The following is a 22938-nucleotide window of genomic DNA, read 5'->3' as shown; positions in this document are numbered from 1 at the left end:
ACATACATTGCGTGAGAATTACTCCTTCCAGTTTCTACAAACCTGGCTCACTGGGCTGCACTTCACAGATGTTCCTGCAATGATTCAGGGTCCCAATACTGAGGGATGAGAGGCCAGGCAAACTTTGCTAGAGATTCCAAAGAACTGTTGCCCCCTTTTCTCTAAACAGCTGTTTAGAACGGTGTATGTGTTTGGTACTGACTTAATGCTCCCATTAACGATCACGATTTAGTTTTGCCATAGAACGGAGTACAAACAAGCAGGGCAGAACAATCTTTACTAGTGCGAGGCAGCCAGCGTGCAAGGGGAGAAAATGGGAATCATGCACCAGCGGAGAGAGAAACAAACTCGAAAAGGAGAGAGGTGTGTGTTAACTTGGTTTCGTAAGGAACGGAGGTCTGTTCAATCAGGTAGTCTCTCTTCCGCTGACTGATTTCCTTTAAATACACGTCTGCAGCTGGAAGCGGGATGCAGGCCACGGAGGGCACAGAAACGTAAAATCCAAGATGGCAGTCAGACTCCTCCTCACCACTGAGTGCAAAAGCATTTTATAACCTGATGTAGGTGGCAAAGCATGGGGTTAAGCAGCGTGATGGACTCTCTGGGTGCCCATCATCCTCTCAAGAACTGTGAGTACTGCATAGTCCTCTGGCAGAGGGACTTGCACTCACCTGAGAACAGCAATCTCACCGTATCACTGCCTGTTGGCGCAGGGTCTTGAGCAGAAACCAATTTGTACCCATACCAGAAGACCCACTATGTGCAGCTTGCTGCGAGTGACACTTTATAGGGGTACATCTTTGCCTTGTTACCTCAACGTCAGCAACGCAGAGGAGTGACATTAATGTTTAACTCGGACCTTCCTATGTAGAAAGTAGAGGAACCATGTGGTCTTGGTGACGAACTGTCTGTAGAGGCAGTGAACAAACACACGTGCATTAGCACTCAGCTTCTAAAAGCCTTACTGCTGCCGAAAGAACTGCCACTCACCATTCCCATAAAACTAAATCGCTAACTTTCTTCCTTTCACAATTGGGGAGGGAATAATTTCAGCTGAAATTAATTAGCATCTAGTTCCACAACTTCAGTGGTGTGCAGAAGGATATGTAGAACAAAATGTAGGAATACCTCATTTCAGGGGTTGCTCTCACACCGTAGCCTGTGCACCCTTCTCCTCTTTTATGTTCTCGTGCACATTACACATTCTTATTATGGGTGGCAAAGGATTAATTTTAAAAGGTACTCAGACATTTATCCATTGCACGGGATTCTTAAGTATCTGTCCTCTGTAGACAGTCAAGGCTTATTTCCAAGATAAAAGAAAGGGAATCAAAACCAATTATGGCACTGATTTTTTTGCCTCCTTTCTATAATTAGGAAAAAAAAATTCCACTTTACAGACAAGGGAAAGAAAAAGTACTTTTTTTGTTGTTGTTTTTTTTTTACATGGAGTTTGAGTGTTTGTGTTGCACTGCCCCTTCCCTCCCTTTCCTGTGATGCAGCATTACATGACACTTCTTTTGAACCAGAAAGGTTTGAGGGAAGCAGGATCTTCCATGCTTTATGCAGCAAAACCCCACATTGGCTTAACTGGAGACCTTGCACATTCAAGAAGTGGGGGATCAGGCTCTGTTTGGGAAGAGATAAAAGAATGAATTGTTTTCTTTTTCAGAGGCAATGTCAACCAAAAGAATAATTCTGGCAGTGTTGCAGTGGTGGTGATAGACAGATGTAGTATCTGTTCTTTTCTCCAAGGCAAATATATGCCGATGACTTGCAGAATCGGAGTAGTTGGTTATGGTGAATGGTGTATGACAAATCCCTGACGAACAAAGTACATATTATTAGAAAACATTATGGAAAGTTCTACTGCTTGTGTGCAGCAGTGGCTTTTTATAGCCCTAATTATAATTGAGGTGGCAATATAATCTCTGCCTGTACACCCTGGGCTCTGAGCTTGTCCTGATCTCTCATTTTAAGAAGGCTCAAATCTGGCCAGTGCTTTGATGGGAGCCAGTGATAAAGCTAATCTCCTAAGCAAAGCTGGTATCCAAGATACCCTAAAGGTGTTATAGGGTAATTGACAGGTTACACTTATGTTTACTAGATGACTTCTAAAATTGGCAAGAGGATAAGCTCTTACTCTTTTACTACTGCAGCACATACGGGAGTGACTTGGTTCACCTTTTGTGTAGCAAGTATTAGACCTTATGTCACTATTATTAAACATTAAGCATTATTTTATTTCTTATGCTAAAAATGTGTTCATTTTTTGCATTAAGATTTGTTGTTGTCGTTCCTTTGCTGATGGCTTTTTATCTAAGGGCAGTGTGGCAAATGACGTGGCTGCCTACATTTCTAATGGCTATAATTTTATTCTGTTTGATGTACTTCAGGACTTCAGAGGGTTAATTTGATCATTTGAGGTAGGACAGAAAATAATGCAGACAAAAGAGGAGGAAAAATAAGGTACTAATGAAAGGAAGGTGAAGGAAGAAATGGGGACGTTACCAGCTGTGGAATAGCTCTTGCCCAGCTTCAAAGAAGCTGACAATGTTGTGTTTTCCCTTTGAAAGGTAGCAGTCATCTGTCTCTCTGCTCTACCCCTTCCATTCCAGAAGATCAATAGGGATCCTTCGCCCAAGCATGGGGTGTCGCAGATTTAGACAGCTTCCACAGTCCCTGTCTGGTAATCCTGTTAGGCAGATATTCCTGGTAAACAATGCCGATCATTTCGATGGAAGAAGTTAAAAAAATTGGATGCAAAAGAGTTCCTGACCCTGAGTGATTAGTAAACAAATAAAATAAATAGTTGGATATTAGAACGCAGCTAATTAAAACTCAGCAGAAATTATCCTGAAGTGTGGAAACAATTTGGAAAATGAAAAGCGGTCTTTGTGTCCTATGATCACAGAACGGATGGCAGAAAAAGGAAGATAGGATTAATGTCTGGCAGGTCTTGAGCCTAGTTCGGTACTAAATTCCAGAACATGAAGCCCATCATGAATTCATGTGACAGAAGGAAGAATTTTGCATTACAGGTAAATATCAAAATACAAATATAAAAATGTAATATTTTTATAGTGTATATAAATATTAAAATCCATATGAAAGGTGAGGATGTCAGCTTGAGCTGCAATGGCTTTGTGCCATTCCACTCCCACCCCGTCCATATTTCAGCCAAGTGCCTTCGCTGTTGGGAAGTCATTAAGGACTTGCAGATATGTAAGCAAATAAGGGAAAGAGAACCTTCAAGATGTCTTGAGTCCTGGGGTTTCCCATATGAAAATGATGTTTACATACCTGTAGTACTTACAAATAGTAGCAGAGTGAAAAGGCAGTTTTTCCCACTGTCAAGTGAGGCAGTGGCTTCAAGAAAGGTGTATGCAACAAATGGCAAAAATCCACCATTTCTGAAGTTTAGAGGAAAACGAAGGACACCAGGTCAGCCTCTTCACCAAGGTCAGGTCAGGGATCAGCCACTGTGGGCGGAAGAGTGCTGTAACATGCTGCAACCCCAACAACCCCGATGAGAGCACTGGCGATGTAGCACTGAAGAATTGTGGGCCCATAGCACAATAGCACGGGGAGTCTTCGGTAAAACTCAGTCTAGCACAGTAAATGGGTTTGGCTTATACATATCAGAATATCCATATTAAGAAAACTTAGATGCAAACAATTACTACATTTGAGTTGGAAGGAAGGAACAGTCTGTACCTTGGAGCCATTCTCACAGCACTGAGCTGGAGCAGGGTATTGCATCGCTCTGTGCTAAGAAAAATGACTGGGCTAGGAGGAAGGCGCCTGGATGAAGGGGAGCTCCTGCAGCATCCCCGAGTCCGGGTCCTTCCCGAAACACAGGGGAGCACGCAGTGGGAAGCAGAACCTGAAGAAGAGCCCGGCAGAGAGGGGCAGCAGGAGAGTCTGATGACTCTGAGGTGAGGAGATAGATCTTGTCGAATAAAACTTACTCAAAATCTGAAAACAAAAAGGCATTGCACTTTAGGTAAGAACCAAACATAAAAGCCTTTTGTTGTTTTATCCCTTTTGGCTGAATAAACAATGCCTGGCTTTGAAGAAGCTATTTCTGTGTCATTTTAATCAGCTGCTAGTCACAGGCTCTCAGTGGAAAAAGGCTTCCCAGTACCAAGTGCAGTTAGGCCCTTTAGATTTATCCTAATTGGGGAAATAAAGGGGCTGCATTACGGGATTATTCCCTCAAGAAAAATAAAAAAAAAGGCAAGCCTGCCACTTGGGGGTGCAGGCATGCTGGGCTGCCACAGCAGCTAAAGTGCAGCTTGCCTTGTAATTATGACAGCTGGATTCTTGGTTGTAAAACAGAGATAAGCAGTAAAATTAGCACCGTTGTGGAGAAACGATGCATTAATATCAAAAGCTTTGTAAGGCTTCCTAAATTTCCACTATCTCTGTATTGATAGTAAAGCCACCCTGGAGGAGAAATAGAAGTATTTTCTTTCCAGAAAGTAGTTCTTCAGGGAGATCTCTGGCATGGAAACTGACGTGTAAAATCCAAGTTGCTGTTGAAGTAGTGATGCAATCGCAGAGTATGTCTGTGCAGCAAAACGAAGGCATGACTGTAGCCCATGCGAGTGCTGCCAGGTGAATTACGCGAGCACACATAATAGTGAAGACGATGAAAGTTTCGGTGAATGCTACCAGCTACTGCATGTCCAGAGAGATATGCTGGACTAAAGCCCGTGCTAACATATCTTCTCTGGTAGCATGGGCTTCATTAGTGTAGGGGAGATTTTTTTTTCTTTATCTGTCCTAACCTGCTGGATAATTTTGCAGTGCCCTGCTGCTGGTGGCTGAGTGCCACCAGAAGAGGGGCTTGCACCTCCGTGATGGGTGAAGTGCGTGCTTGGTGTGTGCACCTGTGCCCTGTATGCACGCAGAAAATGCTCTGGGATTCTGGGTGTAAAATGCTCTTTATCAAGGTGTGTCATTTCTGGTAATTTCATAGCTTAACCAATGCAAAAAGCCTGATCCTTTTAATTCTTTCCTGACAATGCGATATGCTGAAATACTCCCAATGTCAGAGCAAAATGCGATTAATTGCAAGCTCAGATGTAAAACTAGAGCTTTAGGGAAGGGCTGTCACCCTGCCATTTACAGGCATTTAATGGTAGACAAAAGGCTTGTAAAATCAAATGCTGGAAACTATTGTGAGATGCTAGCCAAAGTAGCCAACAGATTAGATGGCTTAATGGGTCGTTTCCACTCTTAATTTCATCATGTCTCTCCATGTTGTCATGCAACCAGCCCGGACATTCAGGTTGTATCTCTAGAAATGCTTCTCAACAGCCTAATGCTGTTAAGTGCATTCTTCTCACTCAGCAATTGCATTAACGTTTAATATAATATTAATATGGGCTCTCTTACTATGAGGACATGTAGAGGGGATGCAAATTGCAGATATAAAATATCTGAAGAGCCTTTTGACTCCCATTGGGCAATTAGTATTTATTTCACTCTTGTAGCTGTATATACACAGGTAGGAAAAAAAAATTGTGAGTGGTGGTCTGACACGGGACCTTCCCGTCCTCCACCTTGGACTACTTACGGAATTTCAGCACGTCTTGCATTCTTGCTTTGATTTCCTTTCAGTAAGGGGCAGGATGACAGCCTACCTGGGGAAGGAGGTGGAAGAACGGACATTTACATCTCATCTAAGTTCCCCGTCTGAACGCTCAGAAAGGCATCTGCTAAGTCGGCAGCTGAAGCAGCGCACAGCAAAGTGCAGGGCTTAGACGACACCTACCAGGCAAAAGTTTGACGAGGGTAAAACTACCTCTGTGAACCGCGCCGGCCTGCGTCCACTCCCTAATAGAAGCGGACAGCTACCCACAGGGCCGACGACCAAACCACGACAGACTAATCTGTCGCGGAAGAGGAACGCCAGGGGCGCAGCCCTGAGACCCCGTTCCCGAGACCCCGGGGGCAGAGGGGCACGGAGCGGGCTCCGGGGGGGGGGGGGGGGGGGGGGGCAAGGCTCCGGCAGAAGCCAGCGCCTGCCTCCCGGCACCCCTCGCTCCCAGCCTCGGCGGCAGCACCTCATTTCGCACCCCGGCTCCGACCCCCGCATCCCCCCCGCCGCAGCGGCGGGGGAGGCGCGGCCGGGGGCGGAGCGGGTGCCGGGGTGTGTCGGACAGCACCGCCCGCCGCCGGCGCCTCCCCCGCGAAGGAGCCGCTCGGGGCGCGCAGAGCGGGGGCGCGGGGCGGGCAGAGCGGCCGCGGTCGCGCAGGAGGAGGAGGAGGAGGCGGAGGAGGCGGCGGCGGCGGCGGCCCGCCCGCGGGACGGAGGCGGCCGGCCGGGCCATGCTGGAGGCGCGGCGGCACCTGGCGGGCGCGCAGAGCCGGCGGGCGGCGGGGCAGCCTCCTCGCCGCTGCTAGGGCGGCGGCAGCGGGAGCCGCGGCGGGGGCTGCGCTCGGCGGGGGCTGCGCTCGGCGGGGGGCCGCGCCGCGCCGGGAGGGACCTTCCTCGCCTCGCCTCGCCTCGCCTCGCCTCGCCGGGCGGAGGCGCCGCCGCCGCCTCCTTCCTTCGGCAGAGGCGGCGCGGCCGCGGGAGGAGAGGACCATGAGCCGCGCCGCGCTGGCCTGGCTGGTGCTCTGCGGGAGCCTGGCGGCGCCGCGCCTCGCCCGAGGTGAGGGGCCGGGGGACGGGGAGCGGCGGGGACGGGGGCCGGGGCCGCGCCGGAGCTCTGGCAAAGTCGGAGCCGAAGTGCGCGGGGGGACCGGGGAGGCGCGACCGGCGGGCGGCTCTCCGCCGGGTGCCTCTGCCTGGGCTTGCCTTTTTTTTTTTTAATTAAAAAAAAAATACTTATCTCTACATTTTAAATAGAAGCCGGCGAAAGATGCATCCTCAGACATGTTCTGTTTTGAAACCACGCTTAATTCGAGGGGGAAAGAAATGCCGTGAGAGCTTAAATGTAATCCAGATGAGCGGCTGGGAAGATTTAATAGTATCCGCAGAGCTGTCCACATCTCTTTTCCCTTCCCTCCCCCCCACCCCACCCCAATCGCGGGTCTTCGTTTTAATTTGAAGGCTGTTAGCTCTGAGCCGGAGATCCAGCAAACGGCGGAACAGTTTGCAAACACGTTCGGGGGCTTTAGCATCTCGGCAGCAGCCAACAGCTCTTGTCAGGCGACCCTTTTCCTGCCTCTCTCTAACTAGGGCATCTCCATCTAAAACACCACCGCCGCCTTCTCTGTGTCTCGTCCCCGTTCCCCCCCTCAAAAAAAACCAAAACCAAGACCCCAACCCTACCCTAGAAAAATAACTTTAGAGCTCTTGGAGTTCTCTTTATTTAGAATAATTATTTAGTGCAGGCTAGATGGGTTTTCCCTCCTCGCCTTAAAAAAGTTGTCGGAGCTCGTCTTGCAACGAGCTGAACGGCGTGAGGCGGTGGTGGGGGAGGACCGCTTCCACCGCAGCAGCTCTCGTGAAGGCGAAGGGGCCGGGGTGCCCGGGCTGCCCGTGGGGAAGGCAGGCGCCGGGGGCGGTGGGAGTTCACCTGCCGCCCGTCCCGTCGGGTCCCGGCCGCTGCCGCCGCCGCGGCGCTCCCCGCCCAGGCAGCCGCAGCGCCGTCGGGGAAGGAGCCCAGCCCCCGGGAGCGCCGTGGGCCCCCTCGCACCGCCACCAGCCCCTCGCCCGGCGGCACGGAGTGCTCCGTGGGCGGCCCCCGTCCCGCCTGGGGGCCTCCCCGTGCCCCCCGCGGAGCCTTCTCGCCCGCTGCGGGCTCCAGACGTGCCCCGGTGCCGGGGCTGTTTCTGTCCCTCGGTGCGGTAGCCGGGCAGTCTCTGGGGGTTGGAGACCTTTTTATCGTCCTAGCTGTGTCTTCCCGAAGCTGAGTAGAACAGCCGTTATCCTAATGAGTAACGGAATGTTTCCATTGACTTTTAGACCTATTCTCGTCATTGCTTACATTTTTTATTTTAAAATGAAACCGATGTATCAGTAAAATAGAATATTTTATTAGATCTTAAATTATTCACCACGGTGGCTTCTCAAAATCCAATAACATTCACAGAGTTGCAGCGAGCATGTGATAGCTTATGCAATATGTCCTTGTACCTGCAGTTTATGCCCAAAGTCTTTTAAGCAAAAGATACTGTATCTGCGGCAAAGTCTGGACTTGTCATAAGTACTTTGCATTGGGCTTCTGTAGGACTTCTCGTAGTTCACATCTGAGACGTTTTTCCATTTAAGTCTACGGTCTTGCCATGTTGTCAGGTAACTTCAGAACAGAGACAACTTCATAGATTTTCTAGTAGAAGTGAAACAGGAAGGAAAAAATCCATTTGCGCTGTGATTGCTTAAGCTGTAATTGTTCAGTTAAAGGTTTGTCCTTGGCTTTCAATATGAAACAGAAGAAAATTACACGGAGCCCTTTTTTATGCTGAAACAGAATAAAACGCTGCTTGACAGGTCTGATATACTGGGTTAATTTTGCTCGCTGTCATAACGTTTACTTTTAATAGATCCTCTAAAAGTTATGATGACTGTAAGCACTGTAAGTAACTGAAAGTCTTTAGACAACAGGTTTTGAACAGTACAAAACTTTTTGTGCATTGTTTGAACACTCCTTGCTGATCAGTCTGTTTGCATAATGGTGTATAATGAAAACCTATGGTAGTGTCATCTATGCAGTGGCCGGTTCTTCCCTGTCCTCTTTTGGGGTAAATTCCAACTGCAGGTCAAAGTTAAGTCATATAGTTCATTACTGACCTGTGTTTCAAGTCTACTGTTAAAGAAAAATATCAACTGTTTTTTTATTGGACCTCTGAAAAGTAATGATGGAGATCAAAATCCTGTTTATTCATCATATCTTAAAAACCTCTTTTGTTTTTTGCATTTGGAACACATACATAGTATATCAGCAAGTATTTTTTCTTTTTTTTTTTTTAAAGGGAGAGAGAAGGGGAGAAAGATTGAGAGAGAGAGATATGACGATGATGATGATGATGGTGATGAAAAAGTCATCCCAATGGAAGACTGGAATTTTCTTCTTTGTGGCCAGTCTGATAAATTTGCAATCTCATGCACTGTAACAGGAGTCTGATCTTCAGAGATGTGTTTATATGCATGTATATGATGAAGCTATGCTTCAAGGGTGCAGTGACTTCTATTCCTTAGTTTGCAAGAAAGATGCAGGTGCATTTTTAATAAGGAATGTTCTTTTATACATATTTCAAAACAGCTGTAAGGTTTTACATTTGCTGTTGTTGCTATTCCTTGGTCAAATTTGAATGCGAGCCAATCTGATGTTCTACCTTGTAGTGGACAGACAGTAACTACAAGAGTGACTACAGAGACTACAAGACATTATTTCAGGTGGAAGAAATATAGTACATCTCATTTATAGTAATACAGGTTTGTGAGTCCCACTGTAATTTTTTAGGAACAAATAAGCCAATACCTTCCAGAACAGTCAGTGAAGATGGGGAACAAATGAAAGGAAAACATAGTTTAAAACTGGTGGCTATTTTAGTCCCCAGATTTATCTCACAGAATGGGGTAAGCTGATCGGCTACAGGAATGCGGTACTGTAAGTGCATAGCAAATTCATATATTCCATGTCTATGTGTTAAATGTCTTTGCAATAGGATCTTCTGAAGATTTACCATTTGAGTTGTCTTTATTGTGAACTAACGCTTAAATTGTATAACAGTTTTTCACTTAGTCTGTTGCTGAATTTTTATGTATGGTTTGCCTAAAAATGGTATTGACATTGCCAAAACCAGGCAAATCTAGTTCTTTATGTTAGGACCATGTCCAGTGAGCCTGAGAGAAATATTTTGGAACTTTCAAGGAACTGTTTCAAAGATGTTGCTTTTTCTCCGCTGCAGTGGGAACCCTCACTCTTTCTGAGGCTTAGAAGTTTCTATAAAGCCTCTTTCTGCAGCTGGAATGAGCTGCAAGGAGTAAAAGCGCTGAGAAACAAGAGAGGTAAACTGTAGCTTTGTTCTCATGTAACTATACTGAAAGACTGAAAAGATCACAGACACTTTTAAAAACCAAGAATCTTCTGTTTTACCAAGTGCCTTTGCACCTTTGGACGGCATCTGCTTCTGTACAAACTGCTGACAGTGTGACCCTGCATAATGATTTTCACTGTTCTTCTAACAAATTACATTTGTATTCAAATTGATTTTCCATGACTGCTCATATAGCCTCCAGAAAGCATATAGCAGATATACTATTGCATCCTATATGTGTCTGGTCAGCTTAGGACAGAATTTGATGTCAAGTCATGAATTGTTATAACTGGAATTAATAGTCCTGGTGGTATTCGTTGGGTTTTTTAAGTGTCCGACTTCCTCTTTCTCTGCCCTTTATGTCTTTATCCTCTATCCTTTATGTCTTTTTTCAAAGGATACACTTCATACAAGGTTGTGTATCAATGGTAGCATAGTGAAAAGGGGCACTGTCTTATCTTCCCTCCTCCACATTTTTCCAATTACTATTCAGTTGAAAATCAAGGAAATGATCCACTTTGGAAGTTCTTTCAAAAGACAATCACTTTTTAATAAGAGGTTGATTTTTATGCCTTGAATTAGCTGTTTATACAGCACATGTCCACGCAGCAGCAGTAACAAACTCACAGCCTGATATCCCTTCAACGTAAGTAATGGTATCTGGGGAAGAAGCATTTAAGAAACTGCAAGGGTCAGAAATAAATCTATGTTATTCTCAAATTTATTTTGAGTCACATAGGAGTTAGCATGTTACTATTTTTTTAGGTTTTTACACATTTCAGACTTATGTAAGCCGCAGACCCAGGAGTATTTCTGAAAAATTAGAGGATGATCAGCATTGTATTACAAGTGATATTGGGCTTCCTTGTAGCATACTTGAAGCCTAGCTGCCTCGAGTTTGAAAGAATATGGGTTGAACATCAAAACAGTATTAACTTATTTCAACTTTCAAAACAGGTTCACAGTGAAAATATGAGTTTAATTTTTCTTGGTCAGATGATACACTAGAAAATAAAAGATGAGTTAAAAGATTCAAACACAAATAAAGGTTGTAAGAACCTTGACATTTGCATACCTAAAAACCCTGGAAGATGTTGTCTCATATTGGAGGACCTACATACATTTTCCATTTCAAGGGAGTGAAGGGAGGAAGTAGGGAGAAAGCCAACATAAGCCTAAATTCAGTGTTCTAGGTTTCCTTCTTTATAAGAAACTTAGATTGTGCAAGATCTTATCTTAGAGGGAGAGCTTCTCACTGTGTGTAGTGACAGTAGGGTATGGCTAATTTTCTAACAATATGGTGTGTAGCGGGTAAAGCAGCTTTTGTGCCATTCAAATTGCAGGACCGGAGCGTGGACCTATTCGAAAACAGTAACTGCAGCTGGGGACCTGGATGCTGCATATTATTGAAAGCAGGGGCTGAGCTAGCAGCTGAAGTGTCCCAGAAATTTGGAGGCGCAGAATTTTGTGTGTGTCTTTTCATGGTTTGGGATTTTACCAAATCTCAATCTTGCTGTTGTGGGAATATACTTACGGGGTTTTTCTGTTGTTTGTTTGTGTGGATTTTTTTCTCTGTAATCAGCAAGCTGTGTTACCTTTCATCACAGTGGGGGTGTTCTATTTTAAGTTGTAAAAGCTGAGAAATGAAACAGACCATGATTATCTAATAAAGTGTCTAGCTAATCTAGCTAATAATTACAGTATGTGGTGTGAGAGTGAACGCATTATCATATGAAACACATGAAAACAATGTAATTTTACATACTATATAGTGGCTGTATGCATACATACTATATTGTGGGTATATCCACACTTTAGATAGTCTACAGAGGAATTGCATTCACTTATGTGCCACACATCTAGTCTAATACTCCTTAAAAGTTTGGGTAATGTTAGGTAAGACCTCATTGTTCTGTGAACTCAGGATGCAGAGCTCTGTTATTTCAAGTCAAAATTTTTATAGTCGACATAAGCAATGAACGTCTAAGGAGTATTCCTCACTCCACCCTCCCCCCAACTTTTTAATAAGGGGCCACTTGTAGCAAAGGTGTTTTATGACTGTAAGATTTTGGTGAAGTTGTCTGAAAACACAGAAGAAAGTATTCATTCATCTATGCCATTCAAATGGAGAATCCTGGAGTGGAGTGTCTTAACTATACCACTCGTGGCAGCAGAACATCAGATTTTCAGTTTGGGGAGGTAGGATTTTAACCACAATATTTAAAGCAGTAAACTCAAGTATGCAGATGACAGCAGGGAGGAGCAGCAGATGGATAAGCAGGCGCAAGAGGATCTGCTCTCCTTGAGCGGAGCCTGGGTAGGAGCTTTGTGCATCCCAGTGGGAAACTAAAGGTGTGAGCGAAAGATGCGCAATTGCTTCAGTTTCATGGGTCGCGTGTCACCTTGGAGGACACGCAGGGGAGAGGGAGGGGGGCCAGGGCACAGAGGAGGTGGGAGGTTGGTGTGGGTGCTCCCTGTTGCCTCTCATCCCAGGTGGTGCGTGGGAGAGTGGGGGCAGATCCGGAGGCGTAACCTGTCCAGCATGCAATATCTGCATCAAGGGGTGACTCTTGATTAAAGCTATTGAGAAATTTGCCAACCAAAAATACCTTATCAGAACGTTGCAATTCTGTACAGAGAAGAGTTCGACCAGTAATTAGCCTTCCCTGTCCTACTCTGGTGTTTAGCTTGCCCTTCTGGGACACGGACAGCATGGGCTCAAGTTGACTATTAAGTGGTTCAGACTATGGATTTGAATCTGAGAGTTTCAAATTTTCTATTTCAATACAGAGCAGGACTTTTTCAGTGTTTTGCAGATAACCTTCTTTCCTTCTTCCTGTCCTACTCCCCTTGCAACTAATTTTTTCCTTAATTGTTTTCACTTTTAAACAACACAAGGCATTTGTGCATAGCCAGATTGTGGCCCTACTGTAGGATAAAGCTACAGTTTAGACATACAGGGCTTTTTTATGTGTCTGAGTATTCTCACAATAGTAACTTTTTGACAGAGACAAAAAAAAACCCCTGAAAGAGATGATTGCTTTGCCAATTTTTAGCTGCAGTAATTTTATTTGCCATGCTTCTGTGTGGGGAGGCTGACAAAATTTCTACAAAAACTGCTTTTTTCCTATCATTGTCAAGATGCTGTGTCAACCTGTATAATTATGGAGAGCTGTGACAGCAGTGCGTAAATAACAGTAATTTCTGCCATCTGATTACTCATGTCTTAGGTTTCTACAATAGTGAAGCTACGACAGACAATATAGCAAATACTTTTGGGTAAGACACATACGCCATGTGTGAGTGTGAAAAATAGGAAATAAAAGACATTTGATTTATTTTATTTTTAACATTTACATCTTTCAGTCCTTCTCTCCCTCATGTACGACAGCCTCTATCACTGCTGGATATCATTGCACACAACCAGCCCCTTTAATCCAGGCTTCCTGTCTGATTATTCTCTATTACAGTCCCATAGGCCATACTGCTTTAATCTGTTTGCCAGTTTTTTGTTTTTCTAGTTAAGTATTACGTTTGCAGACGGTGGCCTGGGCTCTGAGACTGACTTTTTTTTTTTTTTTTTTACTCACACCCTTTGCAGCTTGGGCTTTTGAAATAGAGATGGAGAAAATATTATTTACTATGTAACTCGTCAGATTCCTTACTTGTGTGAGGAATTGCACACGACTGCCTTACAAGGGCTTTTCTAGGTTAAAAACAAAGACCTAGTAGCTGATTGCTTTCAGATACACTATTCCAGAACTACTTTAAAACCACTGAATGTTCATTTATTTGAGCAATTTTAAGGGAAGATTAGATTAATACTGTGGATAGTGTACAGTGTGGATGGGGAAATCATGTGCTGTTGTCATGGGAAGTAGCTACAATGACCTAGTAGTTCTCTTCTATAGTACGTTCTCTATATATTTCTTTAATGATGCTTTTGTCTAATTTCTTTGATGTCTTTTTTATGGCTTACCTTCTGACCTCATACAACATGATGCATCATCTATAGGTAGTCCTTCAGGATAAAGATCAACCTCTTTAATAATGGCTTTCGTTTTCCTGGGTGTGATTAAGCCCATCCCATTGTAACCTCTTGACTTTCTTCACCAGGCTTCTCTTTAACCTGGTGTTCTTGTTCAGGTGCATCTTTTCTGTTAGAAACTTCTCTAAGAAATGCTGCATTTTTGTTCCGTTGCACACTTACACATGCATTTACACTCTGCTTCCTTCCTATGGTGGTTTTACTTAAATTCTTCCCCAAATGTGGGTCTTGTGGTTCAGCCAGTTACTAAAGTCATAGTGGACAACCAGAGATCAACAGAAAAAGGTAATTGAAGCAATGTCAGACATACTTGGGAATGTAGTCTCAGAGGTGTATCTCTTTTTTGAAATCTGTTGGGGAAAAAATCAAAGCAACATTCTGAGTAAGAACCCTGAAATCAGCTGGAGTGATGTGTGGCTGACTGTATGCACTGGCTTAATACTACGACTGCATCTATACTGCTTCACACAGCAAGAGCAGTTATTACTCTATTATCCCTCAGTACCTTTCAGTATAGTTGAATAATTATGTGCTAATAGGCATTTAAAATGCTGAGTGTGAGTAAAAGTAGAGTAGTACAAAGTGCAGCTCTGACCTGTGGGTCAGAGCCTCTTGGCCACTGCAGGGGTGAAACAAGGGTCTAGTCCGTAGGAAACTTCCTAAGCCTCCATAGTTTGTTACTGCTAAACATCAGGTGAGACGAGCAACTCTGCCATGTGAGATTTGACAGTGTGGCGAAGCCCATCTGCTTGCTTTTTGCCACTGACTTTTCTCTGATTTCAGCACTGGTGATGGTCTTACGCAGAGCAATAAAAAACTTACTTCTATGCCATGCTAGTTTTCTGGTAGTTTAGCTTGTTGGACTTAGGGCAGGACAAGGCAAGCCCCAGCGCTGGCGCAAGGAGGGGCGATAGGAAGAGGGAGGGGGGAGCGAGTGGCATGGGGCTGTTGGACACCAGATGTGTCCTCACCTGGCTCCTTCAGGGGGATGTTACAGATAGTTTTCTCAGCGACGGCTTACGCATTTTTTGCCAAGAAATATGTTTCTGGACCTACCCCTCCAGCTGCTTCCTGGATTTCAATGTGTGAGTATCCCAAGTCTGTTTTTCAGTACCGAACAGGTGAACTTAAACCATTTTGAGCAGGGAGACAAGCTCCCTCGCCCCCCCACCCTACCCTAAGGCACAGAATGCCACATTGCTCCCTGCCTTGTGTATAGCTATATATCGCCCACTGTGGAAACGAGGTACAGAAATCAGACCCGTGAGTATGCATTGCATTCCTGTCTGCATTGCCTTGGCGTGGCTGTAGGCAGAGGAGCAAATTCTGCATTTCTCCTGCCATCTTCCAGTCCTGAGTATCTGCATGCTGCCTCACCATCCTGGGGCCAATCAAGTGTTGATTAACTAAACTGTCCTGGTAGGGTATTTTGGTGAGGACAGATTACAGTGTTTTTCTTCCCTAATTATTTTGTGCCAAATATTTATCTTATGGATAAAGATCGCTCCTTGGCCATGCAAAACAGGCGAGGCTCAGGAGCTCCCCATGTGCTCTCAGTAGAGCGGGAGGAGCTGCCTGCCTTAGAACTTCTGCCCTGGCTTATTTCTAAGCAAGTAAATTGCTTTAAAAGTACTGGTGAGTAGATGTGGTTCTGGCTCCTGCATTCAGACCAACTGAAGGCTGAGCAGGAAGAAAGAAGAAGCCAAAATGAATGAGTAAAATCACTACATGCTTCAGTTACTTCAGGAGGAAAAAGAGAAAACTCTTCAAATGTTAATATAGTTTTTTTCAGTTATTTGTTTCACAAAGACTTCATGTATATGTGTGCGTGCTGAATCTGGCAGCTGGATTCAGTTGACAAAGCCACATCTTTCAGCAGGTAAACAACCTGATCAAGAAGTGTTGTGACCTTCCCAAGTGGCAGTGTCCCTTTAGCCCAGCTTCACACACCAGCCCTATGGGAGCTATGTCTCTTCCTAGGGTCTGAGACCAGTGGTTGACTAATTTTGACCAATTAGTCTTCTGCTTGATTGCTTTTATGATAGACAAGTTTTGATTTTTTTTTAAAATTCCTGTAGAAAGCAATAAACAATTAAAAATAGGTACATTGGTTTCTTTTCCAGTAATGAATTGTGGTTATGGCATTATACTTGTAGAAAAATCTAAACAGAATTTTAAATCCCAACTAAAAATTTCCTTTTAAGGCAGAGGAGGGAAGAAGGCATATCCCAAAACTGTACCCCAACTTCACTGGGATAAAGATCAGTCCAATTTAATTATAATCAGTTTTCTGAACTGGGCTTTTCTCTAGAGCAGCACTGTTTTCAGAGTTGAAGAATTGTAACAAATACAAGAAGTTTTCTTCTTTTATGTTTTTGGAGATTCAGGAAGCTACTCTTTCACCCTGTAAATGTTCCAGTCTGACAGATAATCATAATGTCTTGTGGTAGCATCTTTCATAGCAATCTTTTGTCTCTTGTGTCACATCAAGCTTGTTTTGTTTTGGTTTTTTTCTCCTTTCTTCTTGAAGTGTGTGTACCTTCCAGATGATACAAAGAGCAACCCTGAAGTCTGACAACAAAGGTCAATACATCACATAGAAAGGCTTCTACCTCTAAGAGAAATAATGAGATTTGATGACTTATGTCTGCTAGAAGCTGTGATGTTAGGTCTCCTGTAGTGCAAGCTCCTGCATTGCAAGCATTGCACCTGCTTGCATATACATTTCATTGTGCGTGTGAGAAGTGTTGGCATACTGGTGATATTTACCGAAAGAGTTGCAAGGATCTCACAAACAGGTAATCGTCTGGAATTGCTGTTTCAAGAGAACTCTCAGTTAATGTTATTCAGTGTTCTCACTTTATTACTGCATGCAAGAGATTCTCATTTCTTTTCCATTTTCAGAATGAGGTGTTAGAAGCTTTTAAAATTCAAATTGCAAATGCCCAGTCTGTTTACAGCATGGTATATGTATTTTGTAACAGTTGGAATAATTTTTAAAAGCCTTTAATATAGGATCTCAGAACAGATTTTCTGTAGAAAAAGCAACTTCAGAAAGGGTATAGTTTTTTTCTGCCCCATTTTCCTGTTAAGATACAGCAGTAAAATTACTGAAGATTTTAGACATATTACATCTGTTCTTCGAAAGAGAACAGCATAAAAGACATAAAATTACTGTTCTAGTAGATTACAAGCTGTAGTGTGTACATGCTGAAATTGGCTTTATGGAAGGTACTTCTTCTAAGCTGATGTAGTTTAAAAATAAAATACTAACTTCTTTCGGATCATATCCTCCCCTGAGCAGTGGAATAACCCTGTATCGCCTCTGCTCTTCGGCCACATAGGCTTTGCCCAGAGTCTGGGCTTTGGGGAGCAGCCTGAAGGCCACAGGTGGACATCATTCTACCAGTGACTGATCAAGGAGTAGGGTCAGTCCTATGCCATGTACTTCCTATTGCTGTCTGGGTGGAAAGGGAGCATATTTAGTCTTGACCCTCTTTAAGGCACAGTAGATCCCTTATTTGCCTGGTGGAAATGAGGACTTGGAAGAAATTGTATCTGTATGGAGTTTGTGGTATATTCCCAGTGTTGTTCTTGGAGCAGCATAGATGTGTCACCACATGATCCTGTCGGAGCTCATGGGTAGTCTGGTTATAAATGGCAGTGGCATGAATTGTAGGGGGGATGTATTAGCTGCGGATGATGAGGCATTACTGTACTACTGTGGAATTTTTGTGGTGGCTTTTGGCTTTTTCTAACATATCTGTAAGTACTAACACAAGACAGATCTTTATATAGTATTTATGTTCTACAATATTCACCGAAAAGTGAAGAGCGGTGGTGATGTTTGTAGATAAAACAGGCTTCTGCAATCATTACCGCTATCTCAGGCTTTCAGAACATTTTCTGGGAGCATTTCCCTGCATTAGAAATGACTGTATGTATCCTTGGTATCTGTGTAGTGACCTAGTTTGTTAATCAGTAAGTACCTCGAATGTTTAGACTACATGTTCAAGAGTAAAGAAGAGGTTGTTTTTTGGTGGGTTGGCTGGGATTTTTTGGGGGTTGGTTTTGTTGTTTTTTTTTTTTTTTGGTGGCAAGAGGTGTAATTCTCTTCTGTTTACCTGGGTTTTTTGTTTCATCAAGCTTGAGGGTTTTATGAAGTCCTACTTTCTTCCTTTGCACAAAGGTTTTACATGGAGTTTTTTCTTTTCCTGGAACTCTCCTGATAAATTGAAAGCTTTCTAATAGTTCTGAAAATTAGCAGTGTTACAAACCATAATGGCCAAGGACTAGAGTCAGCTGCAACCGCAGTACAGTCAGGGCAGGAAACGCAGACAAAAGGCTTCACTGTGTCAAACACAGTGTTATTTGAAAGTGTTTTTCATGTTTAGGATTTATATTGTACCTTAACCCATTGCTTCTTTTCTCTGGACTATTATTTTATCCCTTTTTCTTTTCTTTTTTCCATTCGTAATGTTGAACTGACTTGAACTCCTGGATTTTTGATTTTTCAGTTGGTGGTTCAAAGACCAAAGGCCCTGGTAGATGTTAATCCAAATTTGATGTTGAAAGTAGGTTGCTCTTCACATTTAACTCTTTCAGGAACATGGCTTTTTGTGGCTTCTCTTGGTTTCAGTAATGCAAAGACACCTCTTGTGAATACAGCAGAATAACTTTACACCAGAGCTTCCTCTAGATTAATGTCTGCAGCTTTGCCAGAACTGTTATCTATATTGCAAACTGTCACTTCATGTCCAAACTGAGTAATTAAATCTTCAAATCAGATGTACTTTTTTTATTATTATAAACATAGTTTAGGATTTTATGGTTTCACAGAACGTTTGGGAAAGAGCTGCAGTACAGCCCATTAGAGAATGGGCTAAAACATCTCTGAAATTTTGGGTTATTATATTACATTTCCAGATTTGGACTCCTGTGTCTCAGGCAAAAACTGGCAGCACTGCATTAGGTATGTTTGTGCCTTAATGACTGCAAGTCCCTTTATGATCTGATCTGGGGCCCTTAATCTGGGTTGCTTGCCAGCAATTATGTAGAACACCTATCAACAATACTAAGTGGTGAAATCATCCTTTTGCAATAAGCCAGTTGAGAAACACTATGTGTACCTGAAATGAACACCACTGTCTTTCAAATGTAGGTGGTGTAGGTGGCCATTTACTCTTGGTAGAACATGGTTCATTTATGCTTATTTGCCAAACGAGACTGCCTGTCATGGGCTGGACCAACTACCCTGGTAGATCAGAAATGTTGACCCAGATGAAAGGTACCGAGGGAGGATGCTGCTGCCCCAGCCTCAGGCTGGTGCCCAGGATGGGGACAGTGATGGTCTTGCCTGCTGGGGTGTGCTGCGTGCCATCAGAGAGGACAAATAAGAGATTGACAGGGTCTTGCAAAGACCCCATGAAGCCAACAGCTCAAGTTCTGCATTGTAAGGGAGGAGGGAAATCTAGAGGACCACCTCCAAATGAGCTGTGGATAGAAACGTCCATGATGGGGGAAGCTGGAAACTTGTCACTTCTGGCATTGCATCTGAGCCCTCTTCTCCACCTTGGGTTCTGCAGTTACAGGTACTGACCATGACCAAGGAAAGAGAAAAAAAGGAGGGTGATAGTTAATGGAGACTCCCCTGCAGGGAACAGAGGCACCTGTCTGCTGACCTGACATCTTGTCTTGGGTGCTTAGCTTTGGGATGCTGCAGAGAGACTGTGGCCAGTGATACTGCTGGGGAGGCCTGACAAAGAAAATGTGGGGTCGTTGCTGAGTGGGGTGGGTGATTTGGTTAGCCAGCGGGCACAGAAGGCAGGGGAACTAAACACTGCCGATGCCACAGTCCTCCCCAGCCAGTCCTGCCAGACCTCTCTGCTTGGAGAGACAGGTCAAGGAGGCAGAGAGCCAGCAGCGGGTGAGCATCAAAGCTGGGGTGACTGGAGACAACCTCATGCATGGGCCAGTGGGACACGACAGACTGCACCTGAGGGTGCGGAGAGCTGGCCGATGTCCTTGCAGGGTGAGACATCTGTAACCTCTGGGAGGTCATGGAGATCCGGAGAGGTCCCCAGTGACCGAAGAAAGGCAAATGTTGCATCCATCTTCCAAAAAGACAAAAAGGTTGACCAAAGGGGAAACTCCAGGCTGGTCAGCCTTGCTTGGCCCCTGGGAAAATCATGGAGCATGTTTCTGGGCATGTGAAGGCACCTTTTGGTGATTGGGAGCTGTCACCATGGGTTTACTGGGGTAAATCACACCTGACCCACCTGATGGCCTTCTGGGAAGAAATGACCGGTTTGTGCATGGGGAGAGAGTGGTGGGTGTTAGGTACCTGGGCTAGAGCAAGGTTCTTGACACTGTCGCCGTTCTCACATCCAAGTTGGACCAAGGTGGTTTGGATGGATGGACAGCGAGACAGATAAAAAACTGGTTGGATGAAGGGACTCAGAGGGCTGTGGTAGATGGGCCATATCAGCCTGGAGCTTGGTAACAAGTGGGGCATTGCTGGGGTTGGTCTCGGACCTCTCCTGTTTAGCGTCTTTATCAATGGCCTGGAGGAGGTGACAGAGTCCTTGTCCATCAAGTGTGCAGGTGACACCAAAACCACGGTGACCAGTGGATGTCCTCAAGGGCAGGGCTGCCACTGAGAGAGGCCATGCTGGGGGGACAGCCAACAGGAGCTGTAAAAAGGGACAAATGCAAGGTCCCGCCCTGGGCAGGGAGAGCCCCTGTGCGGGCATGGGTGTTTGGTTTTTGGACGTCCCGTTCAGGAAAGACCCGGATAAACGGGGGTGAGGTCAGGGAGACCACCGAGTTGGTGGGGGCTGGAGCCCCTGCCCTGCGAATAGCGGGACCTGCGGGACCAGGGCTGCGTCAGCAGGCAGGGGACAGCTTCGGGGGCACGGGAGCAGCCCCGGCTGCCTGCAGGAAGGGGGGTCGAGGAGGCAGAGACCGACCCCTCACAGCAGTACGTGCAGCAGGGTGAGAGTCTGTAACTATGGCCCTTGCAGGGGGGAGGAGTATGAAGTCTCGTGTCCCTCGTAAGCCCCGTTTTGAGTAGCTGTATGAGATTAAGAGTGTTGTTCAATTAGCTGTCTGCAGAACAGTGATTTTTTTTTTTTTCCTTTCAATGTAAAGAAGAGGATTGTATTTTATGTAGATGCTAGCAAATATAAAATCTAAGACCTACAGGGTACATCTGGTGTTTTTTTGGTTTTGTTTGCTCGTTTACTTTGTAATTGTTACTTATAATTAATAAAGTAGACTAAGCAACATTAAACAAGCTGCCATTTTCAATGTTAAGTTTTTTTATTTTGTTTCGCAGTTTTTACTTTATAGTCTTGCAGTTGTGTGGGCTGGCAGTAAGAACCCAAACCCAAAGATTTACTTCCATTATTAACTTCCTTTTATGTTTGTTTATGAAATACAAATGGAAAAAATGGGTAGCAATATGTAGAGATTCTTCTTGAACATTTTGCTTCTTGAGAGGGTAATAATAGAAATGTCCAATTTCCAGATTGTGACAGGAAACCATGGCTTTCAAGCATATTGGAATGAAGTTACGAGTCTGCATTTTAAAATGCGATCTGGATTTGGCACAAGAGATCTCAGATGAAAACCTCCTGCTAAGATGATGAGATTTATAGATTTAAGATTCAGTGATCATGCAAAGAGTTTAACAACTCTGCTGATATGAGTGTTAAGGGAAGAAATGAAAATGAACTGAATTGGTGATTCATTTTGGTTACACTCTGGGGGAAGAACAGACATTTTGTAATAATTAATTATCTAATTTAAAACCTCCCTGTTTCTTGGCTGAGGTAAGAAATTAGATATTTTGTATAATAAAGCAGCTGATCTTTAAAACTAATGGGAAGTGCTGTTATATTTTTCACAAAAACTATAGGCGCTTCAGTTCACTGGGCTCTGCCTCAAGAAATTAGTTTCAAGCAAATTAGCCAGTAAAATGAATGTACCCTGCATGAGTTTATTAATACAAGCATTGTGTAAACATAGCTGATCAGTATATGGCAATCTACATAAGAAGAGAAATAAAAATATGTATAAATTAAACGGTCTTGATTACTGACCATTGATAATGAACTATGGTTCTCTTAGTTCGGTATGAAATGTTTCTTTTACTTGAAAGATTAAGATATGTCAGTCGAATAAGCTGGGCAGTTTTCATTGCCTTTGATTGCCTTCATTACAAATTGAGAGTGCTCAATAGAATTTAGAATAAAAAGGGCATAATTTTTCAATGCTGTGGATTCTGGAAAACATATTCTGAGATGTAAACATTTCACTCTATCACAAAAGTCATCAGCCGAGGATTATGTTCAGGGTTAATGTTGAGAGTCCTGTATTTTCCTCTAATGCTTACACAAGTGTTCTCCCCCAGCCAAATGTACCGCAGTGTAAGAGCCCCAAATTAAGGGCATACTTTCTAGTTTAACTTTTTCACTAGGGTCCTGAAATAGTAACAGTGCTGCTGATACGGCAGTGGTGGCATATCATGTGCAGCAGGACAGTTCCTGGTTTCTGTAACTCCTACTTAGTGCATTTGGCTGCAAGAATAAGGTGACTGTGTTTTATGTTTGAGCCACTGGCTTGATGTCCGGTTGCGCAAGTATCCTGTTGCTGCTTCTATAATTTCTGATCTAGAGCATGAAATTGCCTTGCAAATATTAAGAGTGATATTTGGGGTAAGTAGTACGTCTCTCTTTTTTTGTAAGAAAGTGTATTGAATTGCAGCAGAACCAGTGCATGGCAAAAGGTTTCATGGCAAGTCTTTGAAGACCATGGTTAAGTAAATCTGTCTAATTCTGTTCTCACAGTGTCTAGGAACATATCGGCTGGCACCATGGCATTGTATGTAG

The 22938-nt window shown here is 44.0% G+C and overlaps 1 protein-coding gene across 2 annotated transcripts in view; it reads left to right on the top strand.

The window, feature by feature from the left end:
• The first annotated feature begins 6283 nt into the window (after positions 1–6283).
• The window catches only part of EDIL3 (EGF like repeats and discoidin domains 3), a 262102-nt gene continuing 245447 nt past the window's right edge, over positions 6284–22938 (top strand). The window contains exon 1 of one of the 2 annotated variants that reach the window (XM_075527316.1): positions 6284–6665. In XM_075527316.1, the coding sequence (XP_075383431.1) occupies positions 6599–6665 (67 nt within the window). In that variant the 5' untranslated portion in view covers positions 6284–6598. The remainder of the gene's footprint in view (positions 6666–22938) is intronic. The other variant, XM_075527315.1, reaches the window with a different exon arrangement.

Source organism: Mycteria americana, chromosome Z (assembly GCF_035582795.1).
Source record: "Mycteria americana isolate JAX WOST 10 ecotype Jacksonville Zoo and Gardens chromosome Z, USCA_MyAme_1.0, whole genome shotgun sequence".
In the NCBI taxonomy this organism is placed as follows: Eukaryota; Metazoa; Chordata; class Aves; order Ciconiiformes; family Ciconiidae; genus Mycteria; species Mycteria americana.
Note: the sequence above shows the minus strand (reverse complement) of the source record. Positions and strands in the feature narration are given on the sequence as shown.